Genomic DNA, 25,771 nt, shown 5'->3' on the forward strand with positions numbered 1-25,771 from the left:
ATCATGTTTTGAGGATTTGTGACTGGAAGCTGATATGATAATGACTGACCCACCGTGACACAGCAGTTCACCTCTGCACGATTAAAGACAACATAACATTTGATCTATTGGGGATACTAAAGAACGGTATTTGAGAAACCCTTCAATAAGCAGTTAGTTTACATAAATCCATATAATTGACCTAGTTGTGCAGTAAATTGGGTCAATTTAGAATTGAATTTAAATCATACTGAATATAAAAGTACTGTTATGCAAAAACTAGCTTTGTATACTGTAGCTTCGTAAAAATGTACTTCAGAATATTAACAAGCCTAGAATGCATCTATAGTTTCATAAGAAGCATAGGTAATATACAGTATGCTTATAATAAATATATATCTACGATCAGACAAACTCCTGTGTGTAATCTTAAGTCCCATAAACACTTGATAACTCGTGGCACTGACATCATCCGTGGAAGGACTATATTAACTGTACACGATGGACGATAGTGATAACAATATCGTTCAGTGACATCACTGGGACCCCGCTGAACATGCAGGTAATTGGATACATAGTGAAAATTGTTCTTCACGTTCAGCTGACAGTAAGGTGTGGGTGTTAACGATGAGCAGGAATGTACATTATTAACGATATTGAGCATACACCCTATCATTGTTTAAAACATTAATTGCTCGGAAGGGCCCTTTTGGGTGATATCGTTTAAAACATCGGTTAGTGTGTATAGGGCTTAATTCTTTGCATAACTATAGTGAATTTCCAGTATATTACTCAACAGGTCATTTTCTTTTTCCTACGAATCCTGACAACAGTTTTTTTCCTTGTGATGAAACCAGTAATTTGACATAGACTTAGAACATAGCTCATCAAACTCATGACCACAAACAGTTCATGTTTTACAGGTCTCATCACAGAATCACAAGTGAAATAATTAGATCCACCTGTGCATTTTTGTTAACCACTATAAAATCAGAACATCCTGTCCATCGGAACATCGCAACCATCTTGACTTTGCGTCGGGTCGGCAGCACGGCAGACACTCAGGGACACTCAGGGAGGCAGAGAGGCCAGAAGGTCCCTCTATGTGGCTGCTAGAGGAATATCTTCTGGCAGGCACCAACTCTGCATTTGTGACTGGATGCACTGTTTGTGAGCAAGGTCAGAACCGGGTATGGTTGCAAAGGATGCGACCATGCCAGGCAAGTAGTTAGAATGTGTCAGTGAGTAATAAATGCACCTGTGTACCTGCTAGATGACATTGAGAACGTGAACGGTTTGGGATCTTGAGGACCAAGATTGAGAACCACTGCCCTACAGTCATTATGTCTGTGGTAAATATTAGCGATTGGCCAATAAACCAAGAATGAGATTTAAAGTAGTTTACAAAAACATTACCCTGGGTTATACATTAATTATGAATTATATGCAGTTGATTGTATTGGCAAACTAGCCCCATTGCCTGGGCGCAGCAATGATTTTATGGTTGTTTTATTTTTCCTTTTGTTCATTGGTCTTTACCAATGTCCATCTTTCCAGTAGAAAATAATGTTGACAATCACAGTACTAAAATAAGGCTACATAAGATGTAAACCTCTTAAATATGATCTATACTTTAATGTTTAATGCTGAAGTTACGAAGCTTACTACCATGCTTTTAATGAAGTCCAAATGAATTTGTCAGAAGTCTCTCATTTATGACTGATTACATTATAATTGTAGTGTTCATTCTAGCACTCTGCTCCTTGTAAAATACTTGCAGTTCCTCCTTCCCACCCGGGGTGTCGCTGTCTGCTGTGGTACTTCAAGAACAGTCTGGTTTGTATCTCAATGCTGAGATACAAACCAGGCTGTCGTAGAAACACCACAGCAGAGAGTGACACCCCAGGTGGGAAGGAGGAACTGCAAGGGTTCTACAAGGAGCAGGGTGCTAAAATGAACACTATAATTGTATCATGGATTACGGCACTATCTGAATCTATCACATCATTTTAAAGTCTAAACACATGCAATCAGCCTCCAATCCATCTTTCAATCAATGAACTAGATGCAATTTGTAAATAGTTAGCAAACACTATAGCCATGCTAGCTATTAAGGGGCTTCATCAGTGAAGGTCTACAGAAGATCGCCAGTTTGCTGACACCAGGTGAGTGCAAGTGTCATGCAGAGAAGCCTAAGGAAAAAACAGTATCGGAAGCAGTGTGTCAGGACTGTCTGCAGCTCTGGGGAAAGCCAATGAAACATTTACAAGGACGTCACAAACATTATGTGACAAGCTGAGAATTTGTTGCTCTCTTACAATTCTTGGCCGCAGACAGCCCCGGTTACAGTCTTGCCTCCCACAGCACATGCTACCTTCAGGTCTAAAAGCAAATCAATACTATGTAGGAGGCAACAGAACAAAATATAAAGGGAATGCAGCAGCAGTGAGAGAATATGAGTGGCTGTGTGTACATATATACCTCTGTTGTCCTATTCACCATCACCTATGTTTACACATTGGGAAGCAAAAAGGGGGAAAAGAATGAATGGTTAGTCCACCACTGATGACATGGATGACAAAGGCTTCAGGATAATGACAACAGTGTGGGTCGTGGATGATCACAAGGCAGGCACAGAAGGGGAATTAGAGTATTATGTTTAAATGTCAGACTATTAGCAGGTGATTCTGCTTGATCATGCAGGTGGAATGAGACATAATGTAACCCTCGGCTGAAGTCATTTTGGTGTGAAATGATACTATACAAGAAATATACATATTTCGCAGAACAATATTTTAATTAAATGGACACCATAAATATATTGCGTTGACAAATGGAACACCTAAGCACTGAGAATGGAGTCATATGTGGTCTACTGTATGTATAGATAGTGGAGTGCCTACGTAGCCAAAATGGCTGATTATTCCCCAAATGATGGTACTGTAGGTTTGGTGCCAGGGTTTGCACGCAGGGCTCATTAAACTAAGCACAAAAATGGCATCAGTATTAATTTTGTTTAAAAAAATTAAGACCATTTTAAATTCTCTGCCAAGTGCATCTGAAGGTGCATGTCTACTCTCTGATCCTGTATCCTGTAACAGGGGAGGTTCCTATAAAGCTAAGCTTGTGGGTATTTCAGAGGAGAGAGAGACATGAGAGCTGCCTTCATTGCAATTAGTGCAAATGTCACTTTTGTGTGTTAAAGTGTATCACTTTGCCTTGACATACAGATGTGTGCTCATACAACTAGACTCAATACGTCATGTGATTTGTGACGCTTGGCGCGAGTGAGCCACTAAGTCCTGTGCGTCTCTGCTAGTGCCCAGGGCCGGTGCAAGGCACCGGAGCGCCCCAGGCGAGTCGGGGTGGGGGCGCCCCGGTGCCTGGGGGTGGGGGGTACCTGTTGCGCCGTCTGGGGAGCCTGCAGTGGTGTCCTTGCTGCGCGGGTACCTGCGGCGCTGTGTATAAAGCTGGCGGCGGCGGGGGGTCCCTGCAGTGAATAAGAAATAACTAGCGCTATGCGGCGGCGCGGGAAGCGCTGCCGGGTTTGAAAACACTGGCCGCACGCTGATTGGCTGAATCTCAGCTTCCCGCGCCGCCGCATAGCCCGGCGGATAGCGCTAGTTATTTCTTATTCACTGCAGGGACCCCCACTGCCACCAGCTTTATACACAGCGCCGCAGGTACCCCCGCGGCAAGGACACCACTGCAGGCTTCTGTCAGAAGCCGGCATGGACCCCCCCTGCCCGCTTCCCAGACGGCGCAGCAGGTACCCCCTTTGCACGGGGGGCGAGGGGCGAACTGCCGCATATTAGTCACAATGGGCCTTATTCTAGTTTACTCTTTCTGACAAAATCCTTCTTAGATGGACAAAACCATGTGCACTGCAGGGGGGCAGATGTAAAATGTGCAGAGAGAATTAGATTTTGGGTGAATTATTTTGTTTCTGTGCAGGGTAAATACTGGCTGCTTTATTTTTACACTGCAATATAGATCTCACTTTGAAGTAAAACCCCACCCAAATCTAATTATCTCTGCACAAGTAACATCTGCCCCACCTGCAGTGCACATGGTTTTGTCCATCTAAGAAGGAATTTGTCAGAAAGAGTGAACCAAAATAACCCCCAATGTGATTTGGCTAAAGAAGCATCAGGAGTCTGTGCGTATTAATTTGATACGTGAGACTTGTATATCTGTGAGCGAGATTCTTTATCTGAAGCATAACAGAACGTGGCGATAAGAAAGCTGTGGCAGCTGAACTGCAGCACTGATTACATTATGCACTGCATTCCTCCCAACATCCCAGCATGCCCTGCATCAGTTTTAGCATGGCCAAATAGCAAAACTGTAGGAGAGCGTGCTGGGATGTGTAGTTCAACAACATCTGGAGTATCAAGGTTAACCATCAAGGATCATTCTATGCAATGGTTAATTTTGTTTGGTCTCAGATATGTCAAAGACCTGCTCCAACGGGGAAAAAGATTTTAGTGGCCTATGTAATAATAATAATTATCCACATTGGAATATATTACAAGAGGGAGTGATCTTTCCCGTAAAGCATAAGAACCTATGTATGCCTAAGTACTGCAGGCGCCTCCTGTGACACAGTGATTGCACTGTTGCAGTGTAGACATTTATGTGAGCATACTGGGTTGGCACATGCACGGCATAAACTAAAATGAAAGGTATTCCCCAAAAAAGCTAAAACTGCAACTTAAAAATTATGTGCCCATTACCTTCCTCGAACAAATAAACAGGTAAATGAAAAGGTACTTAGGTTTAAAGCAAGGATGTTGACAATTATAAGACAGGGAGGGATTGCAATGCTTCTTGGGATAAGCTTTGCCTGTAATATAGCGTGCATAATATTGGCTTTCAGATCCAAGTCAAACTGACAAACCTTGGACTCCACATCAGCATTGTGGTCATTCTGCAGGAGCAGAGCTGCTGCTTTAGTGTCATCCTTCCGGGCGGCGATGTGGAGAGCTGGGAGTCGAACTTTTCCTTTTGTGTCATTTTCAAGAAGCAGGGAAACCACTTGATCGTGGCCTTGCTGAAGGGCGACTGCCAGAGGTGTAAACCCATCCTAAGGGAGCAAATGAGTACAATTAAAGCAGCTGAAAACAATAGAACCCATTCACTGTTTAGTGTCGTAGCTGCTTTGTACAACAAATTACCATCAAACGTAATTTTTTGGGCAACATGATTATTATTTACATTAAGGTTACCGGACTTTATAATATAAATCTAGAGACACAAACAATAGCAACATCTGTGCATATTACAGCATGGCAGCAATTACTTATACTTGTTCCTTGTAAACACCATCCAATAAAATGACCCGAGGCCTGGTACAGACATGCAGGTTAATGTAATTTGCAGCTGTGGTCTTCTAAGCAGCCAGAGACTGATTTAAGGGAGACTCAGGGGGAAGGAAAGAAGGAAAGAAGGAAAGAAAGAAAGAAAGAAAGAAAGAAAGAAAGAAGGATTTTGGTACCTACTGGTAAAAGCGTTTCTCGGAATCCGCATGGGACACTGGAGAACTTTACACTGGGTCTAGAGGTGTGGCATTTTGGGGCTGGGCACTACTACATTTAGCAGTGTATGGCTCCACACCCTTTATTCAGGGGTGCCGACAGCTGTGTCAAGATGGGGCATGGCAAATGTAGGAAGGTATAGCCAATCCCCCTCATGTGCATCACGCCCGAACAGTCTGCACAGGGGGGAAGGGGGCACTGGTGAACGCTACGAGGGGTAGCGGGGGTGAGGGTGTAGAATGCTCCCCCTGCACAGCACACATGGAGAGAGGACGGACTGCCTCTGCAGCGGCCTCTCTCCCCAGTCAGCAGTGTGCGCTCTGCTGTGGAGAGAGAGAGGCTGCAGCAGTCAGCGTTCTCTCTGAATGGATGGGAGGACTGACAGATGTACGGGCAAGCGTGGGGGAAGCTGACAGTGGGATCCGGGCCCCCTCAACAAGCCTGGACAAAAAGTACCCACTCCTTGTGCTTTCAGCACCACTGCCCACCAGTCTCCAGTTAGAAAAATGTAGTCCAAGAGGAGATGGAAAGGAGAAGAACAAGAACACCCACAGCAAACAAATGTTGACATAGTCATCAAGGACAGTGTCAAAATGTACCGCATTGGCTCGCTTTGCTCGCCATGCTTCAGGCGCTATTTTATTCTCCTGTCACGCCGTAGTGGATGGTAGGGCATGAAATACCGCCTATCGGCACATAGTGGCTCATTTTTTTTTTTAGAAAACTCATGTCAACATTTTGACTGTCGACCTTGCCATTGTCGACCTAATGCTTGTGTTGACCTGCCAACCCTGTCAACCTTAGGAAAGTAAAATAATAATGTCCGAAAGTATATGGGTGTGTAAACAACGGTTGGTATATGTATGTAAATTCTTGTATTATTCAGCTCAATTTCTATGACAAAGCAGTTGCTTGCTGCAAATACAAATCCCATCAAGATTACAGTACTTAGAAAGACCGTGGTATTAAAGTGTATCTACAGCAGAGGCAATATGGATCTGACCATACACCTCAGTAACAGGAAATGATCGTCCTTTCCCCCAGATAAAGTAATGCTCTTACCTCTGTAGCAAGACCCTGGCTTGCCCCATTATCCAACAAAAACTTCACCACGTCCAAGTGGTTTTCCTGCGCTGCCATATACAGCGGGGTGAAGCCATTCTGTAAAAAAAATGAAACACTTATGTATTTGGCGTCATTTTCCTCAAACATCCTGCAATGGTTTTAGAGTTTCCTTTCTTTACAATAGACGCTATACCATTAAAATCAATGGAATAGTACATATAACATCAATTTATGTCAAAACAATCCCCCCCACCCCCCTCCACACCCTCATCTGGTAATGAAAGGAAATGTTAACGGAAACCTTTTTACATGGTAACTAAAGACATGTATTTTTGTAATAAAACTGGTTACGAGAAGCTAAAGAAGGCTGAAGAGTTCAGCGCGTAATTGTCATATGGACACCTAATATCCAATCTTCTAACACCACATTCAGGGCCAGATGTATCAAGCTTCAAAAGTGATAAAATGGAGAGTGATAAACAACCAGCCAATCAGCTCCTATCTTTCATATTTCAAACCCAGCTTGTAACATGACAGGTGGGAGCTGATTGGCTGGCTGTTTTTCACTCTCCAGTTTTGAAGTTTTATACTATGGCTCCTAGCCAGGAAACCTCTGGAGCTTTAGGGAAAGGTCAATGGATCATATCCCCTCAAGAGAACACTGATAGTAACCAATCAGATGCTACCTACCATTTTATATAATGCACTATATGTTCGCTAGAAGCTGATTAGCTGCAATGATCAACTTCACCTCCTGTCCTTTCCCTTAACCAGCAATTCAGTTAGGTGTAGAAGGCAAACTCACACACTTCATCTACAAACCAGACTCCTCTTTCTTGCATACACATGAGACTTGCACAATTCATGTAGAAATACCAATGCATTCTACTCACAGCATGGAAATGGCCAACACAGGAACGTCAAGTTTTTGTTTTCTATGTCGACATGGACCCCAATTAGAGTAATGTGTGCACTCGCATGAATTTGGGCATGGTATCCCGCTTAGCTCAACACACTTTACCATTCCCAATTGTAGTGCACGTGGATCATAAAGTATGATAAGCAATTTGGATGGAAACATTTGTTAAAAACTCATGTGGACCTTTTCATGTTTCGACCATTGACATGTTGACATATTGCTTGTGTCAACCTTTTGTCAATGTAGACCTTTTCTCCATGTCCACCTATTGCCTGTCCACCAATAGTGGTCAACCTATTGACTGCCGACCTAGACACAGTCAACCCATCCATCGAAACCAGTTTTGACAAGGTGTCAGTTAGCGGATGTCTGTAAAAAGCTTGTTGTTTAATTTGAAAGTAAATAGACGAAAACTGCAAAAAAAGAGGTGATTTGGGGGTAATTTGAGGACTCTTAAAAAAATGTAAATAAATAATATATTTTTATTTAGAATAAATACATTCAATATGGAGTGCATAAACTAATGGACAAGTTGATATGGGGGTAATCTATGGCCATTATTATTTTTTCATCCCCAATAATGATTAGTTTCTCAATTAAGCTACCTGAAATTTCCCAAATGCCTATTTAGTCATTAGGAGGGAAGTCCAAGGGGTTCTGAAGCAAATCCCGCCATTTTTACCTTAACCCTTTGAGTGCCAAGTGAATTTGTCAAAATAGGTGTAAAAATTGGCAAGCAAACATTTTTATTCAACATAATGACCTGTAAGGTTTACCTTATATAGGAAATATAATGTTTTTTATTTATTTATGTAACACATTTTTTAATTTGAATTGATATAACATATGTGAGCGACGCTGGCATTTTTAGTGGATATAGTGCTTTAGTGGAGAGCACCCTAAGGCAGTGGGATAAAGTATAAATAATATTCCCCTCTGACTGGTATTTACCCATCCAGAACAAAATAAATTCACAATAATATATTGTGCGGGTCCTTCTTATTTTTAGTGGATATGTTAAGCATCACTCACAGAGATGTTCGCACTCAAAGGGTTAAATTCAAGATTTTCCCAACTTAATCACCCGGTCAGGGGGGGTGCACACAAAAACCCACAAATTTACAAAAAGAAACATGAGTTTGGAATTTTGAGACCAAACTTGCACTAAACTGATTTTCCCAGACAGCATGACTGTTATAATGTAACAGTTGGTACAGAATATACCATAATTGTATACCGTAATGCAAATCCTGCAATTCGCGGGTCTCCGATGAGGGGGCGGGGCTAAATAGACTGAGTTTGCATATTTAGCCCCGCCCTCTCCACAAAAAAATAAAATAAAAATAAAATAAAAATAAAACAAAATAAACTAAAACCGCGAATCGCGGCAATTTAAAACTCTTCCGCCGGGGAAATGCGGGAGTCCGCCGGTATCCGGGAGGGTTGCAACCCTGGTTATGTGTAAGGATAAAGAAAACAAACGCCTGCCTGGATAGCATATAGGCCTAACAAAATGAGAGACACATAAAATGTAGGTCTTGTAATTGTTCATCCACCAGACAGCATCACTTCAGCGTGTTCCTGACATACTGCACTTGTGTTTGGCGTATTGTCTAACATAAGATTAACATGGTAATGCTGTGGAAAATTCCTGTACAGAGTCCGCATATTGGGTTTCAATGGAGAGATTATTCAGGAATGTGTTTTACAGCCTGATAGGAAAAGCTATGATCTCACTCTGCTCAAAGAAATGCTGAAATTTACTATGGAGTTGCACACCGATCTTGTTGCAGTGAAGCAATTTTGTGCTTCTGCGCCAGGGAAAGTTTCACTGTGCACAAGCTAAAGTTTGAGGTGACAGTCGCAATGTCTACATTATCCCAAGGTCCTGCGTAGACCACTGCGATCCATGGTGCCAGGGTGGAGACAAGAAGGTGGCCAAAAGTGTCTTATGCCGTCCTTGTGTCCTGTGCTGCAGGACCTGTACGCACATGCACAGAACGAGTCCTACGCAAAGATCTGAACATCGGTACTTTGGGCATTAGGCGCACCTCTAACCACATCTGAATCAGACCCACTATTACAGGCGGGGAGGAGGCAGGCATTAGCATATTTTTTATACATATGTACATAGTAAGCACAATTTTAGCTATGACTGCAATAGCAACAAATCTGAATTAGGCCTACATTCTGTTCATTTACGAGAACAAGCATCCAGATAAGATATTCAGAAAACGGGGAAATTGTGACCAGGAAAGGCCACACAGTAGCGCTGATCTAAATAAATGTTGTTTTATATTATAACCACTTAATTTACTATTATTATTATCCCAATATATGACACCGGGCACAGTTTGTTTTTAAATGTTGGAGTGTGGTTGCAGCCTTCTTTTAGGAGGATTGTGCACCCCCCATACGTGTAAACAAGAAGATTTATAGTGGCAATCAGATGGTTGTCACTAAGAAAGCGCAACTGCACTCCAATAATACACACCAATTAATGAATAAAGTAGAAAATTTATTTTTAAAAAAATTTCATATTATAACAATTCATGCATGAGATATAATTCATAATAAAAAAAAAACACACACCCACAAACAAGACATACAACATATAACATAGAGAGTCCGATTAATAGGCACTTGATGAGGCTTATTTACAGTCTCTAATGAGGCTTAGTGAGGCTTTTTGTGTGGCTTGATAATTTGCAAAATGAGTGAGGCAAAAGATGTTTTTATAGTTACCAGTCCCAAATTCCGACTTATTAAGAGATGTCTCCTCTGAACGAATTGAACACCATGAACGTCCTTTATCTGAGTTTTTGCTCTCTACCTCCACTGAGGGAGAGCACTCCAGGGAAGGTGTAGAACAGGGTACTTTCCCCGCAGATTTACCGGCAGACGAATACCGCAGAGTGTTGAGACGCTTCTTCAGATAGTTGCGGGTACTGGGATGGTATTGGGGCTCCACATACGTGTTTCTCCGCCTTGGAATTATATCAGCGGCTTCCTCAGATAAATCCCCATTCACAATGACACTGTTTTTATAGCCGGCGTGTTCGCGGGCACTCGATACCTGTTACTTCCGCGGTTTGCGTTCCTAAGATATTCAGCTGTACTTTAATGTCTTGCACAGGACAACTGACTTTAGCAGATACATAACTCAGAGTAATAAATGTGCCTTAAGGTGTGTACACACTAGTCTGATTTGGGATGGTTTCACCTAATTCTGTTGGAACAGATGTGTTTGACGTCCCCCTCGAGTCCCGTGCGCATTGGACCTAAGACGGAGGTCGGATATGCAGCCCTACTGACCTCCGACTTGGCCATGGGAAGCGGGCGGATACATCGCATGTGAAAGGACTGCATGCGATGCATCGAATGCGATCCTGCAGCCCGACAAGGTTCTGGGTGGCTCAGGGGGGTCGGATGGCCATACACTTCTGCGATACATCGCAGTAGTGTATGGCCTTACAGACAGTAATATTATTATCTCTACAATGTTGGATTCACATGACACTCGCCATGGGATCTATCTCAAAGGTGTTTGCTGCCCAGCACCTTTGACATACCCCCAACTGTCCCAGTGCCTTTTTTGGGACTGTTCCCTGAGGGGGATAGTTGGTAATCTTCCCCCTGCCTGCCGCTGCTCTGCTCATGAAAAACGGGAGAGTAGCTTGCGCCCGTGACATCCCAGCATTGCTCCGAATTCGACCCGGTCTCCGCTGATGGGGGTCAGGGCATGCGCAGGGGCGTTCGCACTTTGATTGGCAGCCCGGGAGCATTCTGGTGTGGATAACCAATGTTTCATGGGCGTGCACAGGGCAGGCGGTTGACATCACATGAAATCAGCCCCCGCCCCCAAATCAGACATGAGCATGCAGCAGAAAAGTTCTGAGAACAGAGCGATGGTGGAGCAACCATTGAATGACTTCTCCTCTGTGCGCACACATGCGAGGTGTAAGCGTACACATGCGCTCGCAGCGTAGCGAGGGGATCCGCCCGGCGGGAAGGCGCTATCCCGCCTGCCAGGCTCTGATTATACACAGCAATCGAGCAGGTATGAATCAGACCCAGTGTGCATTGCTGCCGCTGGTGGTGCCGCCCACAGGCACCACCCGTCGCTCCTCTATTGTTGATGCCTATCTCATGTTTGGGGGGAACGGGCTCCATCCTATGAGGTAAATGATTATACTAAGAAACAGAGAGAATCGCAGCTATTAGTTTTATACCTGCACTTCTCTCTGCTTCCTATTTCCACCCAATCTTACTGATGTCCTGTGGATGTTGCAGCTGGCACCAAATGACATCACAGCGACTGCCAGCTGAGCAGACGACAAACATAGACAGGAAACAGACTGGGAAGGTTCCACTACTGCCGAATTATCCAGCATTGTCTATTAATTCCATATTAAAGGTATAATAAAAATATATAATGAAGGTTAACGTGTTCCTGCTGTTTTATTCCTTATACCTTGCAACCAAGAAACGTTCCTAGTTTGTTGTATTCATTATTATTAGGAACAAGGCCTACAATGTAGCCAAATCCACTCTTGCTTTCTCATTATCTATTCTGGCCATGTAACAATGCAGTTTGCACAACTGTACAGAAGATACATAGGTACAGGCTCAGGATTTCTCTGCATAAGTCACCGTTTCAAGTACAGCTGCCTGATCCTGAGTTCCTTACAGATCTGTCATTTTCCATCTGCACTACACAAAATAATCCTTTGTCGCACATGTAACCGCCCTGTAACGGCATGGAATACGCTTCACAATGGAGAATGGAAGAAGAATATAGAGATCTGACTAATGCAATACAAAAAGCCATGTAGAGGAAAGGGGAAGGGGGGGGGGGGGGGGTCACATGTCATGTACAAACGTCCTGTTATGTGAATGAATATTAATACATCCCACAGAATAGTTGATGGGGATCTCCCACACTGGCACCAGGCTGCATGATCATCTTTCTTCCTCAAATAATAAAATTGCTGAGATGACAAAATGAACTGTTCTGTATAATTTCTGACAATGTCAGGCTTTTCCTTTCATCTATTCCAATCACCATGTTTTCTGATGTTCTTTACGGAATGAAAAATGTCTAAATTACCGTAGACTAAACTATAATACTATAATTGCTGCACTATGTTCCGATTTCTTAGTGGATGTTATTATTGATGTTATTTTTATGACTTTATATAGTCATACCAAGTAGATGTCTACAGATTTGTGATGTTACAGCACAGCTTCAAAAGAAGGGCAACAAAGCTAATAAAAAGGGGGTTGGAGTCATTGAACTAGGATGAAAGGTTGGCCAAGTTGGGACTGTTTGCGCTGGAAAAAATCTCTGTTGTCCGGAGGCAAGTTGAAATTTGGTGCCCCCCTCTCTTTAAAAAAGAAGGTGTAACTATGGCCGGTGGGTCAGGGTCAACCTCACAAGATTCAGCCATCTGCAGCATGAATAAGAGTTCCCATCTCACAGTCCAGCAGCAGTGGAGGGTGCACCATTGCTTGCTGCAGCGCCAGCTCAGTGGTACCACGCAGGAGCTGTCCTGTCCTCTTTTGCAGGTGTTAGCAAAGCTCCTGGAACAGAACCGATTAACTATGCAGCAGTGAGTGCACCACAAAGCTCCATAGGAAGAGCTACGGCCACACTTGGTACCCACTGTGTACCAGCAGGAGCCCCTTTAGGGCTTGGAGCCTGGAGGCTGAAGTCTCTATTTCCTTTGGGAGTTACACCTCTGGGGGGCATTATAAGGAGCTGTCAGGTGCCCTATTTACCTTGAGGTCTGTGAACAGGACACATGGGCATCCCCTGACACTTGAGGAGTGGAGATTTCCTACCCTCTAAAAGGAAAGGGATTTTGTTTACGGTTAGTGCAGTAAATGTTTAGAATGATGTAGTACTGGCAGACGCAGTAACCATATTTAAGAAAGGGTTGGACAAATTTTTAGTGGAAAACAACAACATTATAACCATCTTGCCACAGTTTATTACGGAGGGCAGTGTGTAATGCTGTGACCATATAATCACTGGGTAGTCTAGCATAGAATCGACTAACTTAATGCAGTTTTTAGGGATAGACTCAATAAGACAGGTTACTAGATATTATTTAGAATGGGTTGAACTCGATGGACACGTCATTTTTCAACCTCACTAACTATGTTAGACACAGTATACTACTAAAGAGGAGCCATTCATATCATGCCATGCAGGGGATTGCAGTACTATTGCTGCTTTTGTTGTTTATGTTAATGTTTACTTCTATTTACCTACTTCGGGAGACTCATACACTTTGGGTAGTCCAAGGACCTGCCCCATTGTCACGGGCAGGCCCTAATGATATGAAGTACCTGGCCACATCCCCGGTGGTATCATCTGCACCAGTTTCTCCAAAGTTGATTGAAAACAAGTAGGCAAGTATGTCTTTACGTTGTGACTATCGTTATCCACTAATGGGCTACCGGAAGGTTCCAGACAAACCACTTATTTTTCAGAGTTGCTTACAGTATGTCTGTGCTCACTCCAATAATAAGTAGGATGTATGGACTGTCATAAGAAGATGCGTTTTGCACCTATTTGCAGTTAGGGGGCACTGTGACTTGCTTTAATGCTCAGTTTGACTGTCTGCTACCCTACATTCACATGACGAGCAGCCCTATCTATGTGAACACAATCTGAGTAAGCAGACAAATCCTTACTTCACACTACTCAGGAGTCAGGACACTAATATCCTGCTGCTATGAGCAATCAATAGGCTGATTGGCTGCACACTGTTCTAGCCCCACCCACTTCCACACTGAGGACTTCTTCTATGAGCCTGCAGTGAAGATTGAATACAATAAGACGTTCAGACAGCAATTGCTATTACAGACTCCTTAAAATGTATGAAATAGGCTCAACCCAAAGTGAAATATTTGATGTTTCACATTCTATTGGGCATTAAGGTCAAATACAGCATATAAAGCTTTTGCATTTATTAGGCAGTTACATTTACCTGGGATTGTGCATTGACATTGGCGCCATTTGTTACCAAAACTTTAACAACTTCTGCTTGTCCAGCCAAAGATGCTATATGAAGAGCTGTGTTTCCTTTCTGCAACACAAAAAGGCAGTAAAATAAATAATAACAAAATCAATTGAAAATGATATACTACTTTTATTACTCTACTCTCAAAGTATGCTTCTCATTCACAAAATCAGACAGCTTTGCTACAAAAAAAAAAATACTACAGAAGATGGTAATCTGTAAAGACCTTTCTCTCCTTTTGGAATGGGAAGCTTTGCTGTTAACCCTTAAATGCTGAGTGAATTTGTCAAAATAGGTGTGAACATTGGCAGGCAAATATTTGTATTCATTATAAATTATAGGAAATCTTATCTTTTTAAACACAATTTGTTATTTGAAGTAAAGAACATTAGAGAGCACAGGTCACCTATACAAATTGGGGGCAGATATTTTGGACTGAATTAATGAGATTACAGTTTATGATCATTAAACTTAGGTGAAACAAGGTGAAAGCTGCTGTTCAGTCCTTCAGTTGAGTTATCATGTATAAAAAAAGGTGTTCATATGTGTTCACAAATAAAAAAATGTATAGCTTTTGAATCCAGCCTTGTACATATCATTAACTTGATAATTCCCTCGAACAGGAGCCCTGGTGAAAGCCATAGGTCATCCCAGGGTTCAATGCATTTTCTCACAGCAGGGCACAGCGGATGTGGTATAGGGTTCCAACAGTTGGGATCCCGACAGTCATTATCCCGACATCTGGATCCCTACTGGCCGGACTCAGACAGCATGGCGAGCGCAACAAAGCCCCTTGCGGGCTTGCTGCGGGCACGGCGGCTAGCTACGCTCGCCACCTATTCTATTCTCCCTCTATGGGGGTCATGGAACCCCACGAGGAAAAATAGCCGGTGGCCTTCTGGAACCCGTCTGTCGTCGTTTTAATAGTCCGGATCCCGACGTTAGGTAAATCACTGTCTGGATCCTGACTGTCGGGACTGTATGTTATTCACCATCTTTAAATGACACTGGAGGAGGGGCATGTCTGGATGACCAATCAGAAGCCTTTATGTCTGTTCACAGCCCCCTGTACAGTGTCACATAGACCGGCTTTAAGCTGTGCCGGACTGGGTCCCAACAGTCAGGATCCAGACAGTCATTTACTTAACGTCGGGATCCCGACTGTTAAAACAACGACAGACGGGTTCCCGAAGGCCACCGGCTATTTTCCCTCGTGGGGGTCCACGACCCCCATAGAGGGAGAATAGAATAGGTGGCGAGCGTAGCCGTGCCCGCAGCGAGTCCGGCCAATTGGGATCCCGATGTCGGGCTAATGACTGTCGGGATCCCAACTGTCGGAACCCTATACCACACCCGCTGTGCCCTGCTGTGAGAAAATGCATTGAACCCTGGGATGACCTATGGCTGTCACCAGGGTTCCTGTTCGGGGGAATTATCAAGTTAATGATATGTACAAGGCTGGATTCAAAAGCTATAAGTTTTTTATTTGTGAACACATATAATCACTTTTTTTGTACATGATAACTCAACTGAAGGACCGAACAGCAGCTTTCACCTTGTTGTCAGAGTTGAAGTGTTGACCCTTCAGGTGCTCTTTCATCTTTGTGAAGAGGTGAAAGCTGCTGTTCAGTCCTGGTGGCGACAACAACCACCAGCTTTCTTCCTGTCAGAGAAGAAAGCTGGTAGTTGTTGTCAACACCAGGACAGAACGGCAGCTTTCACCTCATCGTCAGAGTTGAATTGTTGACCCTTAAGGTGCTCTTTTATCTTTGGGAAGAGGGTAGCAGTGCCTGCAGTTCAAGCAGGTTCTGCCACACCCGTTGTACCCGTTGACCTTGCGCCCTGCGACTTTCACCTCTTCCCAAAGATAAAAGAGCACCTTAAGGGTCAACGCTTAAACCTGCCGTTCGATCTTGGTGTCGACAACAACCACCAGAAACTAGAAGGAGGAAGATTCAGGGGAAATTTGAGGAAAATTTACTTCACAGAAAGAGTAGTAGATAAGTGGAATAGCCTCCCATCAGAGGTGGTAGACGCAAATACAGTAGTACAATTTAAACATGCTTGGGATAAGCATATTGATATCCTTACAAAAAAATAAGGATGAAATATGGTTTGAGGTAACATTTTAAAAAAAGGGGCAGACTAGATGGGCCAAGTGGTTCTTATCTGCCGTCAAATTCTATGTTTCTATGTTTTCTACTCCGATGGGTTTGCCCAACTCGTCAAGCGTTGGCATACATGCGTGGAGAGGGATGGGGACTACATAGAAAAGTGAATAGTGCATTACATAGAAGACATATGTACTAAAAAAATTTTTTTGAAATTTGTTCACAAATAAAAAACGTATATCCATGGAGGCATTACTTTTCAATCCAGCCTCGTATAAGATAGGTGGAACTAAAACTGTAAACTGTTAGAAAATCCCAATTCCATCTATATAAGATTTAGGGGTATTTAATCCCCGCCACTATTTGCAGGCAGATCAACAGAACGGGCCAGTTTTGTCAATCACGGCTGAATCTCGACAATCCACAGCCGTTTACGGAGACACGCCCCCTTTTCGCCGATCAGCAGGACATTGAATCCCATCTGGCAATATGTGGTTTCGTAACACCTGCTCTGTACAACATACAGTAAGTGAGACACAAACCTTTGTGGACGCATCAACATCAGCCCCTCGCTGGATGAGTTCGGAGACTATTTCTACATGTCCTTCTTTGGATGCAAGGTGGAGCGCGTTGAGCCCATTCTACAAATAAGACATATACAATAAGCACGTACAGTACACACTACTACAAATAACATGTTACATTGGACAAGAAGCAATTTAGCGCACATTTAGCATTTGTCATCTTAACCCATCAGTGATCAAGGTTAATGGTTTTTTGACATTTAGAGATTGTCTATAAAAAAAAAAAAAAATCAATCAGCTTCAAAAGGGGTATGAAAGGAGGAGGCCCAAATGCATCCCCTGTGCAAGTCCCTAAGTGTTGCTGGTGCATGCGCTGAGAAGTCTCTGGCACTGTGCCAGAGTGTACTGCGCTTGTGCAGATCTTCGCGAACATGGCAGGTGCTAAATTCCCAGCAATTTCTGCTGCACCGATAGACAGTAAATATCATCTATGGGACCCCTGGAGCCTGTGTGCACCGCACACCTTAGATCCATTAGAGAGATGTGTCCTTCGGCTACAAACATTGGGCCTGATTCAGGTCCCATTACATCTGCCGCACATGCCGTAAAGTATCGATGTTCAGTACTTTGTGCATGTCCATTACTCCGCATGTGCAGTAGGGTATGTGACATCCCACACAGATCGGCTAGAGAATGGCAGCAACTTACAGTCCACTGCCATTTGGAAGCAGGGAGGGGGCATCAACAGCCACCGTTTGCCAAAATGGAGGTGTTTCGTCTCCATTTTGGGGGAGTGATGAGGCCAGGATCTTCAACAGAAGATGGAAGTGTCCTGGTCTCTTTGTTGGATCTGCGGCGGCTGGCTTGCACAATCCCATGTGTCACATAGCCAGCCAATGGTGTTTTAGATGGGGTATGGGTCATAGGATCATAGGTCCACTGAAGGTCGACATGCATCAAAGTCGGAATGTCAACATGGGGTTAGGTCGACATGGCAAAGTCAACAGTCAAAATGTCCACATGGGGTTTTTCACCTTTTTATCGACACAGTCAATATGGACACGTCGGCTCATAAAAAAAAAATGAAAAACCCTATGTCGATCTTTTTACTGTTGACCTAGCCCATGTCAACCTAATACATGTGTCCACCTAATGACCCTTTCAATCTAACCCCATGACGACCTTCAGACATGTTGACCTGCATGCATGTCGACCTTCAGTGCAGGTCAACCTTCCTCTTGTTGACCTAGTGACCGTATACAAATGTACATGCAAAAGGTTTGTGCTCTCAATTAGCGCCACCAGATGTTATCATCCACCAGAGATGAAAATTAAACCTTCCTTTCTTCTTTGCAATATGAAAAGGCTTCCAATATGTGTTTCTTGAAATTCATATACTGGATCTGTAAACAACTTCAAAAGGCCAAAATAGTGCAATATTGTTTAAACACCATAATCATAATTATTGGTCTGATTTTACACTCACATGATCCGATTTTTTAAATCGCATATAAGTCCACCATATGTGGATATTTGCAGAGTGTTATTCCCTTCCGTGCAGACACTGAAATCTCAAGAACAAACATCCATAGTGCAATACTGTTTTGTAATTAAAAAGAATACTTTATTTACGTCACCTCCCCCGTCATGATGACACATCTCCCGGAAGTGACGTTACGTTGTAGTGGTCCCGAACACCGTGCAGCCGAGACCGGATATGACGTGAGGTCTTTCTATCGTTTATTCGGGTTTCCACAGTAACTTCCCCGGATATGACGTTTTTTGTTCCGGTTTCCATAGTAACTCTCCTAGATCTTATGAGTGGTTACGGAAGTTTGGCTGTGGTTTTGCAATATGCGTTCCATTTAGCACTTCCTGCGTTCCATACATCAGGAAGTGGAATATATACGGGAATTCATCATAAGGTGCATGTGAGGATAAATACAGTTAAAAAAACAAGGTTATTATCCATATAAATACTTGATAAAACATATATAATAAAAATACAAGAAATGTAAAACTCATCTATCAGGATATCACTTAATAACATTCATTAAAAAATACTCATATTTAAAATCTTATAAACCCATTTGAGCTCAAAGTCAGAATTCAGGCCTGTCGGGATAAGTGTTTTTAATTTAAAAATCCATTTCATTTCTGTTTTTGCCAGTCTTATATCTACATCTTTAGTTTTCCACGTTGGTATGATTTGTTCCAATGCCCAAAATCTTTTGATACAATGTGGGTTGGAATTATGTTTTAATTTAAAGTGAGATGAGACTGGATGGTTTTCTAATCCCCGTTTAATGTTTCTTATATGTTCGGCCAGTCTGACCTTGAGACCCCTAGTGGTTTTGCCAATATATATCAGATTACAATCACATTCCAAGGCATATATGACATTTTTTGTATTACAGGTGATTAATTGTTTTATGTCTCTTTCACCTGGAATTCTTTGATTTTACTTGGCCCCTTTGTATGTTTACACATCATACATAGGCCACATCTATGAAAGCCTTGGCTGCGAATATTACTTCTTTTTACTGTGTCTAAAGTGCTTTTCACTAATTTATCTTTTATGGAGGGTGCCCTCCTATAAATAAAAACAGGTTTATTTGGAATTATTGGTCCTATTACAGGATCCTGTTTCAAAAGTGATCAGTGCTTATGGAATATTTCTTCAACGTCTTTGTGATGTGAGTGATATTCATTAATGAATGACCACTGTAATTTTTCTTCTTTTTCTGGTTTTTCTTTATGCTTTAACAGGGTCATTCTATCAATAGTTTCAACCTTACTTTGTTCTCAATCTATTAGAGATTTGTTATAACCTTTTTCTAAAAATCTTTCCCCCATTTCTGTAATCTGAGTTTTACATATTGATGGGTCCGAACAGTTTCTTTTCACTCGGAGAAACTGGCTATAGGGATTGTTGGCTACTTTTTTTCAATAATGTTATTGGAATCTGTTGGTTTTCTATATACTTTGGTTTTCAACACATCATCCTCGACATAAATAGATAAATCTAAAAAATTAATAGTGTGTTTGCTTATATCAAATGTAAGGTTGATATTAAAATCGTTTTGATTTAAAAATTCACAAAAAGAAGTTAGTTCTTCAGATGACTTTTTCCAAAAGAAGATTACATCGTCTATATATCTTTGCCACAGCACCAGGCCCTCCCCCAGCTCATTGTCATGCCAAATCCTATGTTCCTCCATAGGATTTGGCATGACAATGAGCTGGGGGAGGGCCTGGTGCTGTGGCAAAGATATATAGACGATGTAATCTTCTTTTGGAAAAAGTATATAGAAAACCAATAGATTCCAATAACATTATTGAAAAAAGTAGCCAACATCATGAGAACTGGCTAAATGGAATCCCTTATAGCCAGTTTCTCCGAGTGAAAAGAAACTGTTCGGACCCATCAATATGTAAAACTCAGATTACAGAAATGGGGGAAAGATTTTTAGAAAAAGGTTATAACACATCTCTAATAGATCGAGAACAAAGTAAGGTTGAAACTATTGATAGAATGACCCTGTTAAAGCATAAAGAAAAACCAGAAAAAGAAGAAAAATTACAGTAGTCATTCATTAGTGGATATCACTCACATCACAAAGAAGTTGAAAAAATATTCCATAAGCACTGATCACTATTGAAACAGGATCCTGTAATAGGACCAATAATTCCAAATAAACCTGTTTTTATTTATAGGAGGGCACCCTCCATAAAAGATAAATTAGTGAAAAGCACTTTAGACACAGAAAAAAGAAGTACCGGTAATATTCACAGCCAAGGCTTTCATAGATGTGGCCTATGTATGATGTGTAAACATACAAAGGGGCCAAGTAAAATCAAAGAATTCCAGGTGAAAGAGACCACATATTCAATAAAACAATTCATCACCTGTAATACAAAAAAAAAAAATGTCATATATGCCTTGGAATGTGATTGTAATTTGATATATATTGGCAAAACCACTAGGGGTCTCAAGGTCAGACTGGCCGAACATATAAGAAACATTAAATGGGGATTAGAAAACCATCCAGTCTCATCTCACTTTAAATTAAAACATAATTCCAACCCACATTGTATCAAAAGATTTTGGGCATTGGAACAAATCATACCAACGTGGAAAACTAAAGATGTAGATATAAGACTGGCAAAAACAGAAATGAAATGGATTTTTAAATTAAAAACACTTATCCCGACAGGCCTGAATTCTGACTTTGAGCTCAAATGGTTTTTATAAGATTTTAAATATGAGTATTTTTTAATGAATGTTATTAAGTGATATCCTGATAGATGAGTTTTACATTTCTTGTATTTTTATTATATATGTTTTATCAAGTATTTATATGGATAATAACCTTGTTTTTTTATCTGTATTTATCCTCACATGCACCTTATGATGAATTCCCGTATATATTCCACTTCCTGATGTATGGAACGCAGGAAGTGCTAAATGGAACGCATATTACAAAACCTCAGCCAAACTTCCGTAACCACTCATAAGATCTAGGAGAGTTACTATGGAACCCAGAAAAAAAAACGTCGTATCCGGGGAAGTTACTGTGGAAACCCGAATAAATGATAGAAAGACCTCACGTCATATCCGGTCTCGGCTGCACGGTGTTCGGGACCAATACAATGTAACGTCACATCCGGGAGATGTGTCATCATGACGGGGGAGGTGACATAATCTCCCGGACGACAGAATAAAATTTCCGGGAGACACGCTCGTAGACGCGGTCTCCTAGGCAACTAAGAGGGCGGGAATTTAGAAAGGTAGTGATTGGCAATTGTAAAATGAAGGAGGGTATAAATACGTTACCAGACATTAGTGACTTATGCCTCTGATGAAGGACAGCACGTCCAAAAGCGCTCAGGCAACAAGTCACTGAATCCCCATCTGAGGAACGGAGTTGCTGTTGGGATTACAAGTAAGGAGTCGCATCTTGGACCATCAGTTACCGGGACTGTAACCAGGCTGCTTCCTTATATCATCACTTGGATATCCTGGCAGTGGACTCTCCAGAGGGACATGTGGTGCAGATGCACACTCCATATTATTAATCAAAAATCAATTAATAATAGAGGTTCTTGGTATATTCATTAGCCAATAAATATTTGCCCACCAACCAGCTTCACGGTAACCTCATTTCTGGTGGGTCCCTGAATATACATACATTGGCCAACCCAATGAATATACCAAGAACCTCTATTATTGATTGATTTTTGATTAATAATATGGAGTGTGCATCTGCACCACATGTCTTTCTTTGCAGAACTACAAGTCCCAGCATGATAGCACCTCATGTAAATCGGGTGTGCATTCTAAGATCCCCCCCCCATAAGCTAACATTGTGTACACCTGTACACCTGAAGGTTGGGACTCCTTCAACTTAGAGTAGCACCCCGCCCACCTGATCTGAACATTAGTTCACCAGTTTGGTCCCTGGTAGCCACAGACTGCAAACTGAGGGCACAATGAAGGTAAGACCTAAAAATTTACACTATTTGCTAGTCTTGGAGATGGATTTGGGGCGCGGCTCCCCTTGGGTTGGTGAAGCCGAGTTGCTTTCAGGGTGGCACACCCTAACATTTATTTAGCACTATTTATTTTCACTAATATTATACTTCCTAGCACTACACTTTTTAACCTCTAGCTCCTGCTTCCTTCTTATTAACACACATTTATAGCTTAGTTTTTCACTTGTGTGCTGCCCTGGGGTGACTGGCTTATGCTGGCCTTTTTGGGGTTCCGCGCCACAGATTCTTAGTATTAGGGACCCACCAGAAATGAGGTTACCGTTAAGCTGGTTGGTGGGCAAATATTTCTTGGCCAATGAATATACCAAGAACCTCTATTATTGATTGATTTTTGATTAATAATATGGAGTGTGCATCTGCACCACATGTCTTTCTTTGCAGAACTACATGTCCCAGCATGATAGCACCTCATGTAAATTGGGTGTGCATTCTAAGATCCCCCCCATAAGACTCTCCAGAGGGGCAATAACCATATATATGGTGATATGCGATTTTTTTATGTCTTAAATGTGAGTGCAATTGTATAATAAAGTATTCTTTTTAATTACAAAACAGTATTGCACTATGGATGTTTGTTCTTGAGATTTCAGTGTCTGCACGGAAGGGAATAACTCTCTGCAAATATCCACATATGGTGGACTTATATGCGATTTAAAAAATCGGATCATGTGAGTGTAAAATCAGTCCAATAATTGTGATTATGGTGTTTAAACAATATTGCACTATTTTGGCCTTTTGAAGTTGTTTACAGATCCAGTATATGAATTTCAAGAAACACATATTGGAAGCCTTTTCATATTGCAAAGAAGTAAGGAAGGTTTAATTTTCATCTCTGGTGGATGATAATATCTGGTGGCGCTAATTGAGAGCACAAACCTTTTGCATGTACATTTGAATCTGTTTGGAGTGTTTGGTGGAGGCTCCAGGTGTCTTCTCATAGCAGCCTAAAGAACTTTGATTGTTGCGCACAGGAAAAACAGACTTTTGCTCCATAGTGACCATATACCTTTAGATAATCTGATGCTGTGTCCATGGATCCCTAATGAATTCTACTTTTATCAAACATTTGCTGAATTAACATATTGGTGCTATCACTGCTGCTTCCATGTAAGTAACAGGGATAGCACCCCCAAATACATCTGTAACAGGGATAGCACCCCCCAAATACATCTGTAACAGGGATAGCACCCCCAAATACATCTGTAACAGGGATAGCACCCCCAAATACATCTGTAACAGGGATAGCACCCCCTAAATACATCTGTAACAGGGATAGCACCCCCAAATACATCTGTAACAGGGATAGCACCCCCAAATACATCTGAATCAGGCTCAGGATCAGCACATTAATAGAAATATATATATATATATATATATATATATATATATATATATATAGAAATGGATGATATCATCATCAATTTCGTTATTTAAAGGCCCCCATCCACTAGTACCATGTGGGCCCTTATCATCCAATTCCGTGGATGAAAAGGGCCTAAATCGCATGTGTTTATCCTCTGATTCCAATCCGAAGAAACGGTCCTGTGTGCATCGGATTGGGGCCGGAGATACAGGTAGTCTCTGCTGCACAAAGGATCCATCGGAACCTGCAGCGGGGAATGGGATTGAATGCGCTATATTGCATTCAAAAGGACCACATGTGATATATTACATGCGATCCTGCCATCTGGGACCTTCCCTGGTGGAGAAGTTGTTGTAGTAGATGGGGGGGGGGGGGGGGGGGGGCTGTAGAATTAATCAAGTAGACAGAACACAGAAAACAAGAAGAAGATAATAATCTCTGTGACAATGACATAGGGCCAGATGTATCAAGCTCCAGAAAAATTGATAAAAAGGAGAGTGCTAAACAACCAGCCAAACAGCCCCTAACTGACAAGTTTGAAACCCAGCCTGTAACATGGCAGTTAGGAGCTCATTGGCTGGCTGTTTATTACTCTCCATTTTATCACTTTTTGAAGCATGATACATCTGGCACACAATCTCAGAGAATATCCTTGTAGTCATTGTAAGAAGAGACTCATAATACAATAAATAATAAGTGGCAGTGACTGTTTTGGGAAAGCTGGGTAATTAGTACAATTTAGGCATGGAGTAAATTCTATTAATAACTATTAATTAACTACTAACTAAATAATTCTACCTAATAATCTATTGTAGATATGTACTAATCCTTAAAAGTGATATAGTGAAGAGTGATAAACCACCTACCTAAGCTCCCAACTGTCATGTGCTGATACTCTATCACTCTCCATTTGATCACTTTTTTAACTCAGTACATCTGTCCTTATATCCTGTCTGTTACCAGAATATATATATTTTTTTAATTACAGTTCATCTACCTATCACTGCTCTGAAGGTTGAAACACCTTGGGATCAGCCATAAAGTTTTGAGGCGTAAGTTACACCTAAAACAAGTGCATTCAAAATGTAGCGTAAATCCCTCCACAAAGCCTATTAGGTCTCACTGTAACTCATCTGAATCTGGCTTAATTGAACAAATTTATTTATTTTTGCATGGACGCATAGAATTAATACATCTGCTCTGCACACTGTTCTGAGCATGCGTAGAGCGAAATACATTCCAAGAACTGTCGTAGTACTCATTCTGCATTAGCTAACAAATCTTGACATTGCCCGTTCTCCCTATCTAAGGTGGAAAAATCTGTTTCTTTGAAAACAAAGTGAAATCTGTGAACCATATTCTATTGTTTTATGTGGTATTATTGCAGTAAGTAAATAGGATTCGGTATGAAATCCCGATGGTCTAAATCCCGACAGGGTCAAAATCCCGAATGGGTCATAATAACGACAAGGACAAAAACCTGACAAGGTCAAAATCCCGACATTTAAAATCCAGACAAGGACAAAATCCCGACATTTAAAATCCCGACAAGGTCAAAATACCGACATATAGAATGTACAGGTGAAACAGTCAACATGACTTTGTGTCGACAGGTCGCGAGGGCGACATGGGTTTTTTCACTGTTTTTTTTTATCCGAATGTCGACATGGTCGACATGGATACAGT

At 41.8% G+C, this 25,771-nt stretch overlaps 1 protein-coding gene across 8 annotated transcripts in view; it reads right to left on the reverse strand.

The window, feature by feature from the left end:
• The window catches only part of ANK3 (ankyrin 3), a 333,783-nt gene that overhangs the window by 188,373 nt on the left and 119,639 nt on the right, over positions 1-25,771 (reverse strand). For 6 of the 8 annotated variants that reach the window (XM_083149133.1, XM_083149129.1, XM_083149128.1 and 3 more), the window contains exons 3-7: positions 17,185-17,283; positions 14,499-14,597; positions 6,579-6,677; positions 4,880-5,065; positions 2,461-2,484 (exon numbers count right to left, since the gene is read on the reverse strand). In XM_083149133.1, coding sequence (XP_083005259.1) covers positions 2,461-2,484; positions 4,880-5,065; positions 6,579-6,677; positions 14,499-14,597; positions 17,185-17,283 — 507 coding nt within the window. The remainder of the gene's footprint in view (positions 1-2,460; positions 2,485-4,879; positions 5,066-6,578; positions 6,678-14,498; positions 14,598-17,184; positions 17,284-25,771) is intronic. The other 2 variants (XM_083149134.1, XM_083149135.1) reach the window with 1 other exon arrangement.

This window comes from Crinia signifera, chromosome 6, assembly GCF_055691185.1.
Source record: "Crinia signifera chromosome 6, ASM5569118v1, whole genome shotgun sequence".
Classification (NCBI taxonomy): Eukaryota; Metazoa; Chordata; class Amphibia; order Anura; family Myobatrachidae; genus Crinia; species Crinia signifera.